The 21,116-nt window shown below is 42.0% G+C and overlaps 1 protein-coding gene across 1 annotated transcript; it reads left to right on the top strand.

Moving 5' to 3' along the window:
* The first annotated feature begins 323 nt into the window (after positions 1-323).
* On the top strand, positions 324-18,016 carry GPR63 (G protein-coupled receptor 63). Its single transcript, XM_053381500.1, has 2 exons — positions 324-748; positions 16,566-18,016. Exon 2 carries the CDS (start codon positions 16,723-16,725, stop codon positions 17,977-17,979), a length of 1,257 nt encoding a protein of 418 aa, XP_053237475.1. The 5' UTR covers positions 324-748; positions 16,566-16,722; the 3' UTR covers positions 17,980-18,016.
* The last annotated feature ends 3,100 nt before the right edge of the window (positions 18,017-21,116 follow it).

Raw genomic sequence — 21,116 nt, 5'->3', positions numbered from 1 at the left:
CAAGAGACCCGTCGTCCTTCCTTCCTTGGACTCTTCTCTTGGGCACCTTCCCCCTCCCCTCCATGGCAGAAAAAGCCAGCGAGGCTCCGGCTCCGCTTCTCACGACACCGAGCCGGCCGCTCTTCTGCGCCAAAGGCAGCATTTACAGCTGCGGCAAGAAGAGGCCCGCGCGCCTCGGACAGGGAAGACGGAGAGAGAGGTAGAGAGCGCGCCGGCTCGCTTGCGCGCGACGCTCGGGCGCCCCGCCAGCCTCCGCCCACCCGGGCCCCTTGGCTCCGCCCCGGGAGCTGGCGACGCCGGCGACTCGTTCATCTCGCCCAGGAGCGAGGCTGGGGCGGGAGGGGGAGCGGGCAGGTTCCTTCTGCCTTCCGCGAGCAGCTGTCTCGCCCGGATAGGCTCGCGGAGCGAATGGGGCGGCTGCGCTGAGGAGGGGTCGGCGGCTGCGTGGGTGGATGGGAGTGGGGGGAAAGGCGGGCTGGGCTGAGGGGTAAACCCAGCCAGAGAGAGAGAGAGAGACCCCGCTCCAGCTCGCAGGCGATGCTCCTCACTTGCTGCCTTGGCCGCCTCCTCCTCCCCCCGGCTTGGAAGCTTTTGTTCTTCTCTCCACTTTGGGGCAGAGGCGAAGTGCTGCAGCCGCCGCCGCCGCCGAAGCCGGGTCTCTTGTCCGCCAGGAAAGTTCCCGGAGGCAGCAGCCCTCGACTCGCGCGTCCGCCTGCCCAGGACCGGGGCTTGTTATTGTTGTTTTGAGGTGAGGTTAAATCTCAGGGGGAAGAGGAGGAGGTTGGATGGGCAGGAGCAGATGGAGCCGCGTGTGGCTAGATGGAGCGGGGCTGCGAACGGAGCGAGGGCGAGGGGCTCGAGCGAAACCTCGCCGCGATTCGGAGATGCTGGACTTGGGATCCTGTCCTCCTCCCCCTCCTCGCTCCCGACTTCATATCTTAGAGCACATGCTGCTAGGGGGTAGGGGAGGGGAGGTTGGATGTGATCTAGATACTCCTTCACCACCTTAAAGGGTAGATCTCTCCCCGCAGCTCTTTCAATGCATTCTTGGGGCGGGGGGGGGGGAGTAGAGATGGGGATGCACGTTGGTGATGGTGAGTGTGAAATGAAGGGAGCGTTGGATTTACCAGTGTGCGCGCACATATATTTATACATATACATCCACACAGACACAGACAGGGTGCCAACTTGAACAAAATATTGGGGGGGGGGGTAAGCCCTGCCCTGCATAATCAATCACAAGACCCGTTTGAATGGCAATGCCCTTCAACTTGGGGTGGTGGTGCCCCCCTCTAATATTTTATTGGGGGGGGCGAAGACCTCTCAGCCCTTAGGAGTTGGCTCCTATGTATTCTGACTACAGAACCAAGAGATGGTATTTATATATATATATATATGTATGGTGGTGCTATATGGATGGGTGTGTGTTGTTTTGCAAGGTGCCAGAGTACTTTTTCAAAACCAGGAACCCAAATTAGGACCAGATGGATTCCATTGCCTTAATTTATAAAATCAGAGGTCTGCAGTAAGTCCTAGATGTATTGAGGACTGACGCCTCAGACTTCGGCTTTGGCCTTTAATTAATTAATTCCTGCTAAACCCTCCCTGTCTCAAATTAAACTTTGTCTAAAACACCAAGGGCAACTGCAGCATCCTTGGCAGTGATTAAAGAATTGGTGTGTTTAAGTCATTCGGGCACATTAGTTATTCCTTAATACACTTTCACTATCCTCTGTTGCTACAATCAGAGTTATTAGAACCAGAGTGGTAGGGAATTGCATGATGATTCAGATTTAAACCACATTCCCCCTCCCCCCGGTGTGTCCTCCATGTTGGTATTCTGACTACAGAACCAAGGAATGGTATTTAGAAGTGAAATGATATTACTGTATGTACAAACTTACTGTTATGTGGTGGGTTAATAAGGGCTTTCAAACTTCACATACTTATGCTGGCTTTCCTGAAGTGGTGAAATATTGAAAAGGAGAGGAAGTCCTTCACTTCTGAATAGATGAGGTCCCTTAACCACATTTTAAAAGCTGTTAAAAAGAGCTATAACAGAACAGTGTTTACACACACACACACACACACACACCTGTATGTTGCTCAATAACATGAAACTCTCTGGGTAGCTATAATAAATAAGGAGCAGGTTTTTTCATTGGACAGTGTTCAATGGGACTTACTCCAGTGTAAATGTGTAACCGGGGAGTAAGTCTCACTGAGCTTATGCATGTATGGACATGTAATGTAAAGCACTAATTTATTTCCTTAGTATGTGTTAAGTTTATCTTGTTTTTCTCCCTTTCAGTTTCTGACAAGTAAATCTGGGTTGACTTTATAGCCATGCAATCTGATTATTGAAAGGGGACTGTTTTTGTAGTCATTTGTCGGTAAATGTGAGGGGGGGGGTTGGCAACTGCTTATAGGGTGAAATATGTATATTTTAGGAGGGCTGTAATTCAGGTAGGTGGTGAAGGCTCCCTGCCATCTTGTAAGGGAAAGTAAATTCACAGCTAAAATGTAAATGGTTGATTTGCTGGTAACTTCAGAACCAGGGTACTTCAGCTGAATTCAACAGGACATGCAATTTGATGTGCTTCAAACTAACCCTGTGAATGGTAATTTGGGAGCCCTATTTAGATGCATGGGATGTATGTTTCCTGCAAGTATGTCTTGCAGTGTTACTCTAGCCGGTGTGCATGCTACTGTATGTAATATCAGAACATTTGAATTGTTCTATATTTTCTTATTGCAAAGCTTTTTTCTGGTGGCAGCGTGGTTTGTGATGCCAGAATGAATACAGTTCAAGTGTACACTACTTGCATATCACCACCTGTAAGTTAGTTATTTCTTAGAGCGTGTTGCTGCCTGAATTCATCCTTAGAGAGTTGAAATTCTACTGCAGCTTGCTAATGCTGTAAATTCTGCAATGACTAAGGCTACGTATAACAGGTAGGCTCTTTGATTAGGCAAACTAGTGAGCATATGCTTCTGTATAGTATACTTTTTCTGCTGTAATATTTTGGTATGGGTAATAACTTTTAGGAAAAGAGTTTACTCGCATTCTTTGTACTGAGATACTTCATGGAGATAAATAAAAGGCAATTTGTGAAAGCAACAATATTACTTTTTGCAGAACTGTATTTTAATTTAAAGCATCCCTCCAGAGTTTCTAACTCACCACATCAGGTGCAGCTTACCAGCCATGTGACCTCAGGGAGGCAACAAAACTTGGTGGGTTTTATCAAGCACGTGGTAGGATGCCTATGTGGCTGCTAGGCTGCATTAGGCCTTGTGGGTTGCAAGTGGTACAGGCATGTCAGAACAGCTCACTCCTGCTTTGTCATGAAGACTGCAGTGTGCATTCCCAAGAGGAATGTGGAAAAGTTTTTCTCTTTAACTCTTTTTATATATTACGTTTTATTAAGTTTCCAGGCTGCAGAGTTCATGACAAACTGTGTAGTAAAGAGAGAATAAGGCACTGATATAGTGTAGATTACTGCATTAAAACCACTTTTGAAGTGCTCTCTGGATGGGATTACTGCCAAACAAGTAACTACGGAATTACAGCCTTTCCCCCCATAGATTGGATAGGCTGTGTCTGGATCTCTCTTTAATAAGTGAGATAGATATTTCCAATGTTAATTTGAAAAGCCATCCAGTGTGCCTACAGTATGTAACTTTCCCTGTTGCACATATTCCAAATAATGCTTATTGCTTTGAGAGATGCAGGGGCGTACTAAGTGTGGGGCGGAGGGGGTGGGTTGCCCCGGGTGCCACTCTGGGGGTGTGTGTGACAAGAAGGCCCCTGCTTCCCCCCAGCTGTGGAGATGCCGAGGGTGTGCGCAGTCAGTATGGGCGCTGCTTGTGCGGTGTCTGTATGGGCTGCTCTCACCGTGCAAGCGGGAGTCTATATGGAGTGTGCATGTGCAGCATCCCATACGGACTGCGCACGTGTGGCATTCTGTATGGAGTGCGCACGCACGGCAGCCCGTACAGACGTCTCACGTGCGTCACCGGGCAGTTCCTCCACCACTGGAGAGATGGGCAAGTTACTAAAGTGTATGACAGCATTTCATCCTATGTATAACTGCCAGTAGAACATTGTTAAATTTGGAAATTTTACTTCTTTAAATCATTCAGTAGCATTTTTGATACTTTTATATAATCATGGTTATTTTAGCAATGCGAGCAAGAGTTCAAAATCTTAAGTGGGACCTTACTCCCATGTGAGGTGTTTAGGATTGGGATATGAAGATCTAGTTCACCTGAATGCTTGTCTCAGTTGCCATGACTTCATTGTAGGTTGTTCAGTGAGTTGTTTCTGACTTGATGATGTAGTATTAAAATGGTTAATTTTAACTGGTGGAAGGACAGGGCTAGCTAGCATGATCCCAGTCTGTGTTCCTGTGCTATTAGAGTAGCCTTAGGTAAAGATCCCATGAACTAGCAATCTTAAACTAAAAACTGTGGCTAAGATTTCAATCCATATACCTTTACTGCAGTAAATGATTTGTCATTACTGTATATAACATGGATATAAATATCCCAGGTTTTCCATCGTTCATTGTCCTGTTTAGAGAAGTAGAAGAACTGTTGTTGCTTAAGTCTTGTCTCTGTTAATGCTCCCCTTTAGCCTCTCTGCTGATCAAAAGAATGCAGTTGGGGTTCAAATGAGCTGCACTATATCAATGTTGTGATGTATGGGTATGACCAAATCAGTGGCTTTTCAGAAATCAGCGATTCTCCACATCAATCTGTAGTCTGTCCAGAGTTAGCATTCAAAGAATGGCCTGGGGACTTATGGCACTGTCACAAAATTAAACTTAAGCACATCTGTGCTGGTCAGTGGTTTGGGTGGGAGTCAGCGCAGAACACGAAAGAGATATAGATCTATAATAAATGAGTTCTGTAATTTTCTAGGGATCTCTTCTCCATGAGAGTTTATACTTCAGTAAAGAAGTGCAAACATTCCTACAATAAATCTGGCTCCGAGTCTCAAAGTATGCTCCTTGCTAGTGTTTAACAAGCTATTTGCTTTTTATCACTATTTTCTCCTGAAAATTATAGGATCCATCACCTTGTATAGCTGTATGTAGTCATAATGTTGCCCCCACTTTGGGGCTGTGTCGCTGCAATAAAATAATAATAAACTCTTGGGTTCCCAATACCAAAAAAGGGGGAGCTTACACACACAGGAGATGCACAAAAACATTTCAGGCAATATTTAAACCAGAAATGGGAACCTGTGGCCTCCTGGCATTCTTGGACTCTAACTTGCATCACCCTGACTTTTTGCCAAGTGGGCTGGCATTGTTGGGGTTGGAGTCCAACAGCCTTAGGCACTAACATCTAAAAGCAATATGCTGAGTATTCAACTCAGCAGTTTTCTGGTTGGACATAATATGCAGATTTTTTCAAAACTACCAAATTTTCACCCACAACCTTTTATTTTGGAAACATCCCCGCTGCTTGTCTTAGTAGCTTCTGTGTATGGGCCAAACATTCACTTTCATCCTCAAAAAGGAAACCCTTGCGCAACACTCATTTCTTTTGAGTTTATTTAGCTTGTGCAGGAGAACTTCCTGGACGATTGCACTCTTTGCCAGTACTTTGGCTGTTAACAAGTGCATATTCAGAGATTCAAGTGTTGAGTACATTGAGTATTCAAACTTGTGTCCATTAACCTGCTTATTTTGCACAGGAGCCAAACTTTAGCATTCATCAATGGATAAATGTTTTTTTAAACAGGCTAGTTGTCTTTTAGTCTATGGCATTAAAGTGAAACTCTTAATGGCTTAAGAGGCCCTCAGGTCTTTTAAGTTAATAAAGTTTATAACCTTTCCAGACTTCCTGTTATGGACTGTATAGCTGGCAACTTGATTTGTGAAATGCAGAGTAATCAACCATCCAGAAGTCTTAAAGACAAAGCACACTTGGGCTGCAAGTCTGAATCTCATTATATGTATATTAGATTATACTGGAATCAGCAGGGTTTACACATAGCAGAATACAGTGGTAACTCAGGTTAAGAACTTAATTCGTTTTGCAGGTTTGTTCTTAACCTGAAACTGTTCTTAACCTGAGGTACCATTTTAGCTAATGGGGCCTCCCGCTGCCGCTGTGCCACCGGAGCACGATTTCTGTTCTCATCCTGAAGCAAAGTTCTTAACCCGAGGTACTATTTCTGAGTTAGCGGAGTCTGTAACCTGAAGCGTCTGTAACCTGAAGCGTCTGTTACCCAAGGTACCACTGTATAGGACTCCAGTCATAAATTGTGGGCCAACAAATTAAAATGCCTTCTCCTTGACATTTTAGATTTGGAAGTGTGGGCGCTTTTTATTTTTTAAAAATAGGTTATTTATAGCACTTGGATTCTGATGTTACATAGTACAGCAGAGGACTGTACCATATGCTTATGTGAATCATTGATTCACCTCTAAGACCTTATTAATGCAACCTTTTTGGTTTAATGCTTAATTCATCTCTGCTCCAGTTGTGTTCCAGAAGTTTGTGCTGCCTAAGAATCTGTGTGGTTTTTTGATGCATCGGTTCAAGTATGGGATGGCTGAACCTGGAAAGAAGGAATAGACTTTGTTCCTATGCTGGGTTTGAGAACTATACAGCTGCAGGAGTAATTTTTTTCTGGTGGGGCAGGAGGGATGAGAGTTGCTTCTGAAGGAGTAGGAAATCTAATACTGACTCAGTAGGAAAAGACTTCATTGATTCCTTCTGGCTTTTGAAATGGATACCATGCTGTGAAGATACAATATTACTAGTGCTTTTAGTATGGAGCTTAGTAATTCAGCCGCAAAAGTGCTATGTGTTCGACTAGATTCCAGATCCTTCATTTTTGCCTCTTAGAGCAAGCTTGTTTTCTCCTGCACTGGAGGGTAAGGACCTGAACCAATGGCTTCAAGTTACAAGGAAGGAGATTCTGACAAAACATCAGGAATGACTTTATGATTCTAAGAGCTTGTTTGACACCTTCAGAAGGTGGTGGACTCTCCTTCCTTGGAGGTTTCGAAGCAGAGGTTGGATGATCATCTGCAATTGATGCTTAAGTTGAGATTCTTGCATTGCAGGAGGTTAGACTAAATGATCCTTGTGGTCACTCCCAGCTCTACAATTCTATGATTCCATGATAATAACTTTAGTAAAATAACCATTCTAGTGTGCACAGGACATTTATTTTTATGTTTTTGATGAGGGTCTAATCATACAGCCACCATCTGCAGCCTCCAATGGTACAGTATAGGAGCAGTTTTACTATGCAATGAGCTTTTTTGTCTAGAGAGTGTCTCAGTAACTTATAATTGAAATAAATTGTAAATTATCCTAAATGGTACTAAATCCCTAATGTAGCTGAATAGTTTAAAATACTTCTGCAAGAACAAATAAGTTCTAAGCTACTCTTCCATGAAATTATCTTTAGCCAATTTTGGGTTTTGTGTGTTTTACAAAAATGGCACAATAGCAATCAAGAGTAGGTTAGCTCCAGCTTTTTGTGGAACAAAGGCTTATCACCAGCTCTACCCAAATCCTATTTTAGCATCCGTATGCAGAATATTCTGGTTAGCTTTGCTAACATGTTTTATGCTATAAGATTTACTGCCCCAAAATGCACTCTGAGTAGCTTCAGGCAGTCAAAAGAAGTGTTAGAAAGGAGCACAGATGAGTTGTACCTTCTCTCATGCTTGCTTAAACCATCTGAAGCTGAGACTATGCACCTGCATCCATAGGATGATGATCAGATCACACAAACACACACTTATCTCATCATGAAAGATGGTGTGGGCTCACTTACAGATGTCCTAAACAAGAGCCAGTATGGATTTTCCAATCACTGCTGTTAGTTTGGAACACTGACTGGCATGTTTAGTTATAATTTTCTGCAGCTGACTCACAGTATGTGCTATAGAGCAAGCTCCCACACCACCCTGAATCTGTGGTGATGGTGTAGGACTTTCTTCCCCCCTGCCCAGAGGCTCTGAATAGTCCTAGCCAATGACGACTCCTTACATTGCCAAATAGTTTTCTAAATTTGCTTCCATATTTTTTTAAGCACCATCTCCCAGTTTATTGTTCTCCTTCCTGCTTCCATATATATATTGTACAGAGCTTTCTATATTTTATTTAAAGTTGCATTAAGATTACAGTGGTACCTCGGGTTAAGTACTTAATTCGTTCCGGAGGTACGTACTTAACCTGAAACTGTTCTTAACCCGAAGCACCAGTTTAGCTAATGGGGCCTCCCGCTGCTGCCGCGCCACCGGAGCACGATTTCTGTTCTCATCCTGAAGCAAAGTTCTTAACCCGAGGTAATATTTCTGGGTTAGCGGAGTCTGTAACCTGAAGCATGTGTAACCTGAGGTACCACTGTATGCAGAATTATGGTGTGATTTCTGTTAGGTGACATCTAGGATTTCCCCTTCCTTCCACTGAATGAGGGTTAGGTTCACAAACAGGGTGCTTCTGTGAGTAGAAGCAAAAATGTTGGATATCATTTAAAATGCTGAATGTGTACTTACACTGGTTTTTCTTGTCTTAAGATAAGAATTGGGAATAGGCTGCAATGACCAATGCAGATTAAGTAAGGACACTCAGATGCAAACGTATTTGCGTCCTGCTACCAACTAAATTGCTTTCAGCATGAGTGTTTGAAAATGTGTTTCAATGTCCATATCCACATTCTGCTTCTACGGCTTGTGCAACCGTAACTAGTACTGGATGTGGAATGACAATTTTCCAGTGACAGAAATGTCACTAAAAGAAAAGGAGAAAGAAATCCACACTGAAATGTAAAGGCAAAGTCTAGCGCTTGGAATGCTGTAAAGTGCAGGTGAGGGATTTATTTGCATTGTATTTTCAATCACAACCATTGAAAAATAAAAGCTTGATAGTCAGACCTTCTGACACCTACACCAGCCAGGACATATGATGTCAGTCAAAGCTCTACCCACATGAACACAATAAAAATGGCATACCATAGGGAAAATTTACTGTGCCAGATTATCACAGAATTTAGAAGGTAGTGGAGGTGGAAAGCGTAAGATCTATTAATACCATGATAACCACCACAAATGAGCATAGGAGTGATGGATTTCAATACCTAGTCTGGTCTGGAATGAAGCAGGTGAAAAGGAAGTACATTTGGTTATATGAACTTAAAGGAAGTAGACAATAGATGTCATTAAAAAGTGAAGGTGTTCTAGGGAGAGCCAGGGAGCTCTTTCCTGTCAAGGGCTGGATTTGCTAGGGGGAAATTATTATTCAGGGGTTGCATGCCACCAAAGGGAAGGATTCTTTAACCCTCTCTGCCAACCCCTTTTTACTTTCCCTCTTAGTTTCATTGGGAACAGATTATTGTTGCCAGAAATCTGAACTGATCACTTGTGTTGACTCTCTGCCTCCCTGCACCCCTCCATCTGATTTTGCTTGCTTGTCCTCCTGGTTTTCCCATCCTTCCCTCTGGGTGCTCTTCCCACCCAAGTCTGCATGAAAGCCAAGGACCACATGTTCCCTGTCTCTGGGCCAGGGCAAGAAAAGTGACAGAAGATAGCATAGAAAAGGAGCAGAGCCTGCAAAAGCAAGTGGATTCAGAGATGGGTATAATGGGCGGGTTGGGCATTTTGTGTGTGTGGCTGATAGCAGTATCAGTCTTGACTGTGCCAAGCACAGCTACAGATGGCATAAATGAGAAATGGAGGAGAGGGACGAAGGAGCTGAAAGCAGATAAACACACATGGAAAGTGGGAAGGTGTGTGGGAGAGCTGTACAGATCCAAATCTGAAATAACAGTGAAACTAAGACTCTGAGACCAAGAGATTTGAGACTACTTTTACTTTACGTGGCGGCCTCCGTACTACATGGCCAACTGCTTTTGAAACTGAGGGAGTTTCAAAAGCTGGTTATGACATGTCTGTTCAAAGAAAACAGACCCTTGTGTAAGCCTAATTAGTCCATTTTATCCCAAGTATGATCTGGAGAGCATTTGTTCTGTGTAATGCACTTATTCCTCATTTGCTGAGCAGCTTGTCCAATCGTAGCCCATTGAAACAAGTGGGAAGGAGCTTCAAAAGTTTTGCTTTGTTAAATTACATTATTGTAACCTTCATTCTACATCAAACTGAAGGCAGAAACCTCAAAATCTTTTGCTGTTTACTGTGTCTGGTGCCTAGTGTGCGTGTCTGGCAGAGACAGGTGTTCAAAATACTTTGAGCAAACCTAAACTGGTAGCTATTTAATGTTTCAGTTGTGGGCTGATCATAATAAGCATTTTATATATAATAATCCAGGCTCTCTCCCCAATTATTTACAGCTAGCCACACTATTTGTTTTATTAGCGTGATTAATTACGTTATAGTGACTTTGCATGAGTGGTAGTATAAATTCCTTTGTAGTCTATTTCTGGTGTAGATAGGAACATGGTTGTAAAATTTAGAAGCCTGTAGCCAGATGGATTAAAGTGTTGCTAAGGAAACAGACTTGGAAATGAAGTGGCAGCAGACTGTCCACAGAACATCATGCTGTTTGGAACTGGTATTTTAGGTTCATGCAGATAGATAAAACAGAAGTATGAAATATTAATTTCCTGACTTTTTGAAAATACCATGTTAATTTTTATTGCTCATTAATGTATACAAAGAACTCTACATGCTTTCCCTGTATCACAAAAAGTGAGAAGTCTACAGCAGTTTAAAGGGCACTCCAGTGGTTGGCCTCGTCTAGGTACAGATGTGGTCCATCACCTGCTTAACTTAAGCAGTGATACGGGTCCCAGTTACATGTTTCTCAGGACTTGAGTGTTGAGTTGAAGAGCAGTGATAGTCAGAATGTTAACAGAATTTAATTCATCTTGAAAATACAAGTGCCGTTTGGATCTGTTTAGCAACGTTGGAAGATGGTGACTTGCTCAAGGAAACTTTGTGTCTTGCCAGATGATGGGTAACAGCTACATTATACATTTTTAAAAAATGAGGGATCAACCATTGCACATTTTTTTGCTCCCAGCAGTCTTAGATGCAATCTGAAACCTGTTTAGCACCTAAGAGAGCCTAATATGCATTTCTACTACTTTCTCCCAAATTCCATCTGTAGACTGACTAAATGCAAATTACGTGAGTTCAATGTCAACTGACATTTTTCTCCCTTGCTTGGTTTACCACCAAGCTTGATGAAATGTTCTGGAGCTCAAAAACTTGCACATTATTTTGTGTCATTTTGAGTTGGTTATCAGGCAACCCCCCCCCCCAAACAGTGTGCAAGAGTTTGAGTTTGGGCCAATGTGGCTTATGGGAATCTTTCCTGTAAGCCAACATGTCTACCTTTGCTATTCAAAAGGTGTTCCTTCCTTCTCAGATGATTCCTTGTATATACAGGGGCAAAGCAAAACGACTCAGTGCCTCTTTGGGGAATATAGTTGAAGAAGGCCGTCAAGCAGGGAAGTTGCACACCAGGAAGGGAGCCTGGCTTTTTGTTACAGTTTGATTTTTTTATGTTAACTTCTATTCTGTTCAAGAGCTAACTTTATTTATTTATTTTAAAATCATTTGGGAAATGCTTTTGGTATTAACACGAGGTGGAATTCAGCCCCACGCTCTTCCAGTCATTCCATCTGCGTGAGGGTTGCTGCTTCCCTCTGCACTCTGTTCTGGGGTATTTCTGCCCCCCCCCCCCCGCTGAACCTGTTGCAGGGTGCATGGGGGGAGGAGAGCGGGGAAAGCCCTGTCATGTAAGGTGGAAGTTCTTGCTAATGGGGTTGGCTAGGTGAATCACGCTCCCTGTATTTTCAACTGCACCAAAGCTGTTTTTTTCTTTGTTGGGTTTGGGGGCTTAGGTCTTCCCCTCCCCCCATTGCTTAGTATTGACACTGCTAGCATCCCCCCCCCCCCATTTTTGCTTATCTGGAATTTTCATAGACTGAAAATCATTATTCTGTGGAATTTACTACCAAGCATTTGTTCTGAGGATTGTATTTTTATTCATGTCAAGCAGGTGTTTCCTGTGAACCTATTTGGCATGGATTTCTGAGGAGTTGAGCATAGGATTTAGCTCTATTGCGTGGAGCCCATTTTTTTTGTTTCTTCAATTTGGTGGGAGAATGTTGGCAGTAAAAAAGTACAGTAGTTCATGTAATGCAAACAAAAATTATGAGGCCTTGATCTCAATGTGAAGTGAAAACCATTTTGGGTGTCCTATTATGCCTTTTCTGATTGCATTCTTAATAATAAATGGTTATCTACTTTGCCTACTCTCATGCAGGCTGCAGTGTGTGGGTGGAATTTCTGTGTTTCCAGACAGAGTTATTGTTGGATGCTGGGCTGAGTGCGGGCATAAAGCCCATTTGAATCTAGAGGGGCTGCTCTGGAGTAAATGGGCTGTGGATCATAGCCGCATTATGCTGATGCTGAATTGCCAGGTATGAATCCAGCAGTTTTGAGAATGCTCACCAAACTGCACTGTTCCATACTATAGATCTGTAAAATCTATACATTTTATGTATTTATAGTCCCACTAGGACCTGGACTGTAAATTTCACAGATCTATAGGCCAAGACAGTGTAGCTACATATAATTGTTGCCACCATGGATAGGATATAGACATCAGTGCTGTCCAACCAGCATTCAGGTCTGGGCTTTTGGCTAATGCCTGATTTGGTTGACTGTTGGGGCCGGGCTTGCTTTGATTTGCTCTGCCTATAAAGTCTGAGAATCAACTAAGACTGCAGTCCTTTAATAGCTTACCTGACAGTAAGACCCATTTAACTTCTGATTCTTAACGCCTTGTGAAGATGTACATTGTATGTTAAACTGTGATGTTTAGAGACAAGTAGTGAATTATATACAGTGGTACCTTGGGTTACAGACGCTTCAGGTTACAGACTCTGCTAACCCAGAAATAGTACTTTGTGTTAAGAACTTTGCTTCAAGATGAGAACAAAAATTGTGTGGCAGCGGCGCGGTGGCAGCGGGAGGCCCCATTAACTAGAGTGGTACCTCAGATTAAGAACAGACCTCCAGAACGAATTAAGTTCTTAACCCGAGGTACCACTGTATTTCCAGTACTACTGATAGGAATAATTGTTTGAATCTAGTACAGAAACTATATGACATGCTGCCTTGATGTTTTATTAACTTTTAGCCTCTATGATTGCAGGCAATGCTTTAGAGCAGTGCATAAGCCCCTTTCACATGCTAGGGTCTTTTTCACCAGCATAGTGATCAGTATCTTCCTTCATGATATTGTCCACAAGCATCTGGGTTGGAAGAACAGCCAGTGGGGATGGACTTTTTATGGTAACAGCTCTTACTAGAATAGATTGAAGCAACTTCTTCGGGAATTACTGAAGATGTTGGCTGTAGGGGAAGCTATTCTAAGTTCTGGCTGTGCTGAATGCTTGCTACCAGTCATGTTTCATACAACTGGCATATTGGACTAGTCTGTGAGATACTATTGCAGTTTATTGCTGATATTTACTTACCTTTGTTCAGCAGAACAGCAATGATAAATCTTTATTAGTAATTACAGGATGTCATCTGTCCAACAATCTTTGACTTCATTTGAGCCACAAGCATTAGTCTGTCAGTTATTGAATTAATGCTGAAACAAATGAAAGAGCTGCCTAGGCTGATAAGTTTTTGAAAGAGAAAATCAAATGGTGATTATCTCCTTGAGAATGCAGTTTTCCCCCCATTAAAATTTTATTGTTCTTTTATAATCTCTTCCTTCATAAATTGGATGTACGTAATAATGTCATTTACTTAGGTCACAGAACTGGGGGAGAAAACTTCTAAGATGGCTTCATGACCCCTTTGAGCTATTATTTCCCTTTGAAGGGAATAAGAGCCTTCCTAAGTACCCAATTTAATTTTGTTTTTATGGTTACATAAATAATAGCAGTGAAAGGCTTGGTATAGGGTGCAACTGACTGCTCTTACAATCCATCGACTCAATTTTTAAAAACCAGCACCAGATTAACATTTTTATCCCAGGTAAACAGTATCTTGTTCATGAAGTATAAAAGAACATACAAATAGTTTTAAGATGACAGGTTGAAACAAGTTACTATCACTTCCTTCATTTTATCTGAATCTAATAATGAAGTTCAGCCATTATATAGGGGGGAATGTGTGAGAATGCATTAGATACTTGCAACTTGGTGGTCTTTGGACTGCCACTTAGACTGCAATCCTGACCCTGCTTACCTGGGAGTAAGTCCCACAGAATACAGTAGGACCTACTTCTGAGTAAACATGGTTAGGATTGTGCTGTAACTCAACTTCATCTTTACTGAAGATTTTGGTAAAGATTTTACTTTTATTTTTACTGCAGATTCATGTGTTATGGGACATGACTGCTGAAATAGGTCCTACATTTTTAAGGCTATGCTTGCACATTGTGGCTTTTACCGCAAAAGCGGTAGTTGTCACAAAAAGTCCCTCTTCCGTACTGCTGCACTTACAAACATGTGCGCACAAACATTTCCACTGCTCTATGAGACATCACCACAGCAGATCTCAAGCAGGCACACAAAGATGGCTTAAGAAAGTCATTGGTTCCCAAACCATTTCCCCCATGGACCACTTGGAATTTGCTGAGTGTCTTGGAGGACCACTTAATAATTTTTCTGCCTCTTGTAGCAATTGTAATGAACTGTACTAGATGCTGTATATGGAACACAGTTTGGAAACCCCTGGCCTAACTGATTCTTCATTCTCCAGGAGTGAGGTGAATTTCTAGACCTTTTCCCTCTCCTGGTGCTATTACATTAATTCACATGAACTTTAGTTCAGTTGAGCTTACAGACCACCTATGCTTCAAGCCTGAACTGGGACATCCTTGAGAATAATCTCAGCAATATATGCCAAGTCTCTAGTTTCTTCACTTAACCTCCTGGTTATTTTTACTGACTTGCCCAATATATGTTACAAAGAACTGAAGCACATAAGCAGAAACGGCTTCCCCTGTTTTCTGTTATCTTTTATTCTTCACCTGAATTATTTGTTCCTGTCATGCTACCTTTTACATCACTCCCCGTGGGCTACTGCTGTTAGTCTTTCCTTGCTTCTTGCTGTATTATTTGAGTCATAGGCCTTTATGGGCTTTGTTGCCAGAGATTTTTTATGCAACTCATCGCAACTAAAAATAGCCCAAATTTCATTTCTCTTGCTATTGTAGATTGCATATTTAAGCTTTTTTTCGGGGGGTGGGAGTGGAGAAAGAAAAGGATAGTCTTGGTTGAAATATACCTAAAATGGTTTGCTAAATCTCACTAAAGTTTTGAAACGTCTTGCCATTGTCCTCGTGTTTATGCCCCAGTTAATTATTAGCATTAGGACATACTCCATCAGCATTGATATCAAAGCTGGGTGAAATGGGAAAGAACGGTGTGTATATGTGAAAGTGGTTAATTGCAGCTCATAGTCATTTGTAACTGCTGCTTTGGAAATGGGTTTTACTTCAATCTAGCTGTAAAGCGGGTATGCAGGCACTGTTGGTGGTGCCTGCAAAGTTCTGGGCAAGGAAGCACTTTTGAAAGGGGCATCTAAAGACCCATGGGGGTTGACATCACTGTGACATCAAGCCAAGTCCCCAGTCCTGCTGTAGACCATTAAATTTGCTACCCTTCATGTGGTTTGTATGTTCCCATTAGACTACTACTAACATTTACATGACAACTAAATGAAAGTATATCTGACAGTAGTATCGGTTTTCCCCACAATACACAAGAGCCTACCTTGTTTCTACTCTACAACACTACCTGCTAATCTAGGGAGGAGCAGGGGTGACAATCAAGTGGATTCCCTACAGTGGGGTGTACATTTGTTGTCCTTCTGTCAGTATACCTGCACATAGAGAATCTGTCAAAAACAAAACAAAACCCACACAAAAGTCTTCTTAATGGAAGCATGAACACATTTGTTACTCTTCTCTAGCACTCCAGTGAACATCTGCAAAGAGTATAGCCTGTTACTAGAGAAAGAGATGACTATTGGACTTAAATTGACTTGCCAAAATTTTGTTGACTTACTTACTTACTTTATTTATAACATTTATATGCCACTTGATTATTGGAAAAAGCCCTCAAAGCAGTTTACAAGAAGGATAATAAAATTATCACTAAAAATTTACAACTGTAATTTAAAACTTACAAAGTTAAAATCACAATAGAATAGACTAAAATGAATTAATACTCACACAGACTTCCTAAAGGTCTCCTACTCGCAGCAGAAACTTGTCTGAAGAAAGTTGTGCTGCAAAGGGGTTCCTGCTCCTAAATTATGTCTGAATGTGCCTTTGCAAGGTTCTCAGAAACAGAATCTCACAGGACAATGCAATAGGAAAGAGAAGCTACTATGTACCGTACTTTTTTTTGGGTACTCTAGGGTTTACTTGTGCAGCTCTTCTGATCATAGCCATATGCAGCACTGCATCCTCCCTTGATTTCTGTAGTAGATGCTTCCCCACCCCCAACTTTGTCTTCAGTATGCGTTAACACTAAGCAAAAGCAAGAACATTATACTCGCGTCTAACCTTCTAATTCCTGCTTGATTTTTCAGACCAAAGCACTGCCATGAAGGGTGAAGCTTTACTTTCCCCCTGCTGGATCTCTAACTACGATTTGGGCCATGGCCATGGATCATGACACCACCCTTATATGCTAAAATGCCTTGAAGCCTCTTTATCTCTCCCTTGCATTCTGCTCTGTGGGAAGTGATGTTTTTTTCTGCAATGCTGACGTCTGCTCATTCTGGGACATTCAATGCAACTTTTATTGTCTATGAAAATATGTACGCAAATATCACCACCCCCTCCTTCTTGGTTCGTAGTGGCACAACGCAGCCACTGAAATATCACTTGGGTGCCATGGTTATCACTGAGGTAACTACTCTGACAAGCAACACTACAACTGCCCACCCATTGCAATTGGGCTCCAAGAGCTTAAGCCTGCCACTCCAGGTAATTCTTTCTGCTGCCATGATATTTATACTCCTCGTTTCTTTCCTTGGCAACCTTGTTGTCTGCCTAATGGTCTATCAGAAGACTGCAATGCGATCGGCTATTAACATTCTCCTAGCTAGCCTGGCTTTTGCAGACATGTTGCTTGCTGTGCTGAACATGCCTTTTGCTCTGGTAACTGTCATCACAACCCGGTGGGTTTTTGGGAATATCTTCTGCAGAGTCTCGGCCATGTTTTTCTGGCTATTTGTCATCGAAGGGGTGGCCATTCTGCTTATCATTAGCATTGACAGGTTCCTTATAATAGTTCAGAGGCAGGATAAGCTGAATCCATACCGGGCAAAGTTCCTCATTGCTGTCTCATGGGCTGCAGCCTTCGTAGTTGCTTTCCCGCTTTCTTTGGGAAACCCCAACCTGCTACCTTCCAGAGCACCTCAGTGTGTGTTTGGCTACACAACAAGCCCTGGCTACCGTGCCTATGTGATACTGGTGGTACTGATTTCATTTTTCATCCCGTTCCTGGTAATGTTGTATTCTTTTATGGGCATCCTCAACACTGTACGGCACAACGCAGTTCGCATCCACAGCCACCCAGATAGCATATGCCTCAGCCAAGCTAGCAAACTTGGTCTCATGAGCCTTCAGAGACCTTTTCAGATGAACATTGATATGAGCTTTAAAACTCGTGCCTTCACCACCATATTGATTTTGTTCATTGTCTTCATAATCTGCTTGGCGCCCTTCACCACCTACAGCCTTATTGCCACATTCAACAGCCACTTCGATCAGAAGCACAACTTCTTTGAGATAAGCGCTTGGCTCCTTTGGCTCTGCTACCTCAAGTCTGCCCTAAACCCATTGATTTACTACTGGAGGATCAAGAAATTTCACGATGCATGCTTAGACTTGATGCCGAAGTACTTCAAGTTTTTGCCACAGCTACCTGGTCACACCAGAAGACGTATCCGGCCTAGCGCAGTATATGTGTGTGGGGAGCACCGGTCAGTTGTGTGAAACTTGCAGCAAAGGGACACTTGTTCTTTTTCTGGCTTCTTTAGCTGCCATGTTTGTAACTTTAGTACATATTCCAGCTACCATGTGCAATTTCAAGAGAGAGATCATATTTGGACTTTGCTACTGGAGTATATGACTAAACAAAGATATTGGCTACAAACCCAAAAAGCTTCATGTGCACAAAGGAAGAATAATGCAGAGAGAGATTTCTGTTTGCCACAGCAGCTTCCACTGCTGCAGTTTAGGTTCCTCCTTCAGCAGATACAACTTCAAAGAAAACTCCTGCTATGTGCAGTTTCCCCCCTTGCACACATGTGTAGCTTTCTGCGGATTGTGGCCACTACCTACAGCTTTCTGCAGTGGAGAGGAAGACTTATTTGAATTATTTCTCAAGTTTGATGCTCAATGACTGCAGGTCCACTTAATTGTAGATGTTTTTAATGCTGCTATTTTATGGTACATTGGGCTGAATACTTACTTTTTAAAAAAATAAAAGATGTTACTGTTTTATGCCAACATAGGCCGCATATCCACTATGTATTTAGAGCAGGATCATACCACCTTAAACAGTCATGGCTTCATCCAAATAATCCTGGAAACTGTAGTTTGTTAGGGGTGCTGAGAGTTGTTAAGAGATCCCTATTCCTTTCACAGAGTTACAATTCCCACAGGTCCCAGGGAAGAAGGATTGATTGTTAAACCACTCTGGGAATTATATCTCTGTGAGGGAAATAGGGATCTCCTAACAACTCACTGCACCCTTAACCAACTATAATCCCCAGGGTTCATTGAAGGAAGCTATGGCTCTTTAAAGTGGTTTGATACTGCTTTAAATGTATAGTGCAGATGGGACCATAGCAGAGCCAAAAGGTCTCTATTTAATTTAACATTTCCAAGAGTTGTAGTGATATTCAAACTAGATTCTACTTATCTTTGTGCACTTTAAAAAGAACTGTATAGGGGTGTTTTGTTTTTGTGTGTTTTGTTTCTTCCTGCAAGGGTTTAGTTTTTTATCCAACTTTTGTAGTGTTTCAGTAAACAATCTTTTAACAAACATTGTTTTCAGAAGGATAGATCTGCAAACACTGAGTTTATGTGAATCTCAGAAGCTCAGTGCATGTCGCTCTAACTGAGGCTATACATAAATACATTCATTGTGGTCCAGCAGAAGTTAAAAATGCTTAGGTCTCATTGAAACCATGACATTAAAATCTATGAATTTTAGTTGCTGAAGCACATGGAAATTTGTTTGGGGTCCTATTGATTTCAATGGGATATAAGCATCTTACATTTCTATGAATTTTACCTGTTCTGTGTCATAGGCTGAGCCCTGACCAAAAACAATTGATGCTTTATTGCATTTTTTAAAGTACAGTGGACGCTTGGGTTGCGAACGTGATCCGTGCGGGAGGCACGTTCGCAACCCGCAGTGTTCGTGACTTATGTGTCTGCGATTCGGCGCTTCTGCACATGCGTGAAGAGCAATTTAGCACTTCTGCGCATGCGCAAGTGCTGAAACCTAGAAGTAACCCATTCTGGTACTTCCAGGTTCGGCGCGGTGTGCCAACCAAAGCGTCTGTAACCCGAGGTATGACTGTATACAAATTTCAGGATCCAAAGAGCTACTTTATGTATATACCCAATGGAAACTACCATTATTCCTTTGGAATGCCAAGCCTCTAAGTCCATGTCACAAACTGTTTCTGAAACTGCCCTTAGTTTCAAGAGAGATTTGTCACCTGGAATAGTTGTGCAGTTGCTTGAGAAACATTAGAACAACTCTCCTTTGTGCCTGTGGAACTAATTGTATGGTCTTTTGGATCAAAAAGGAAACAGTACTAACTTTTATTCATAAAGGGACCAGATCTCCACAAGGTACAAATAAAAACTGTTAATATATTGGAGCTATTATTAATGCACTGATTTCTTCTGTATGAGAGGTTTTTGGAGGAGGGAATTCTTTTAAAAAGCTTTAGAAAGTGAGAGTAAGCAGGGGTTTCATACTTCCACAGGCATTAATAAGTTATCTTACTTGCATTATCAACCAGATTTAATTCTTCTCCCTCTTTCTTTAGTCAAGTCATTTTGTAGGGTTGCATCAGTTACCAGCTTTACTTGTCTTGATGTTAGCCCTACAAACACCAGGTCCTATTTGAGAAAATATGAAAAAAAAGTATGGAAAATTATGTTAGGAATTACTCGAGAATACTTGCATGCAATCTGTTAAATGAACTTAAAGATGCCAATATATTAAATCTATCATCAGTTCTACTGTAGTTTACAAGAGGGCTAGATATGTTTTTGCTGGGGTTCTTTTTAACCTAATTGATTTCTTCAGTGGCAGCAAATGACATAACTGAAAACCACTACTTGGTCAAATAGGAAGAAGCAATGCTGTTCCTCTGAAAATTAAGTATATATATTTTTTAAAGTCGTGTTATGGAAGAACATTTCATAGACTGAGGTGTGTTTGCTGTTGATGCTACTTTACCTAACTTATTTTTACTGCAGGGAGAATTCATTGCCTCCCATTAAATCTATTACTAAATGTTATCACTCTCTAACAAAGGAACTTGTCAATGCTGTCAATAACCAGTGCCATTGTTCTGTCTTCCAAAGGAAAGCAACATAACCCACCTTTATGTGGTAACTGAAAGGGATCCTCACCTTAAAAGGGGCAGCAAGGATGTGCTACTGATCATGCTTCTTAATATCTATAAATTGACCTTGGATATCTGAGCTGGGCAAGCTCTACAACACGTAGACATCTGCGCCTAAAAGCTTCCATAGAAGCTGGAAACCTATTCACACAGAACTAAAAACACAGGCTTCCCTAGCTTGGACATCCATGCGTAGTACAGAGAACCACATACTGTGGGAGTCCTGTAATCGGTTGGCCATCTTCATGTTATTAACATTTGAATGGGGGCTATAAATGCAATAAAATATAAAGCTCCAAAATAGAGAGGGGAGAGATATTGGAATTTGTAGGACATTTGTTTTTCATGTATTTCTGGAGAGCAAAATGTTCTTGAAGTTCTAGCAGCAAGTTATATGCGGGAAAACAATCTTCCTTCTAGTAGTGCATTTATTTATTTTTTTAGTTGTATCAGAATATATACTCTTTACAGTGCCTG

This window comes from Podarcis raffonei, chromosome 3, assembly GCF_027172205.1.
Source record: "Podarcis raffonei isolate rPodRaf1 chromosome 3, rPodRaf1.pri, whole genome shotgun sequence".
In the NCBI taxonomy this organism is placed as follows: Eukaryota; Metazoa; Chordata; class Lepidosauria; order Squamata; family Lacertidae; genus Podarcis; species Podarcis raffonei.
The sequence above is the reverse complement of the archived record's forward strand: the minus strand, read 5'-3'. Positions and strand labels throughout refer to the sequence as shown.

Excerpts from the sequence above, each read along its gene's own strand:
- GPR63 (XM_053381500.1), top strand. The coding sequence starts at position 16,723 with ATGTTTTTTTCTGCAATGCTGACGTCTGCTCATTCTGGGACATTCAAT.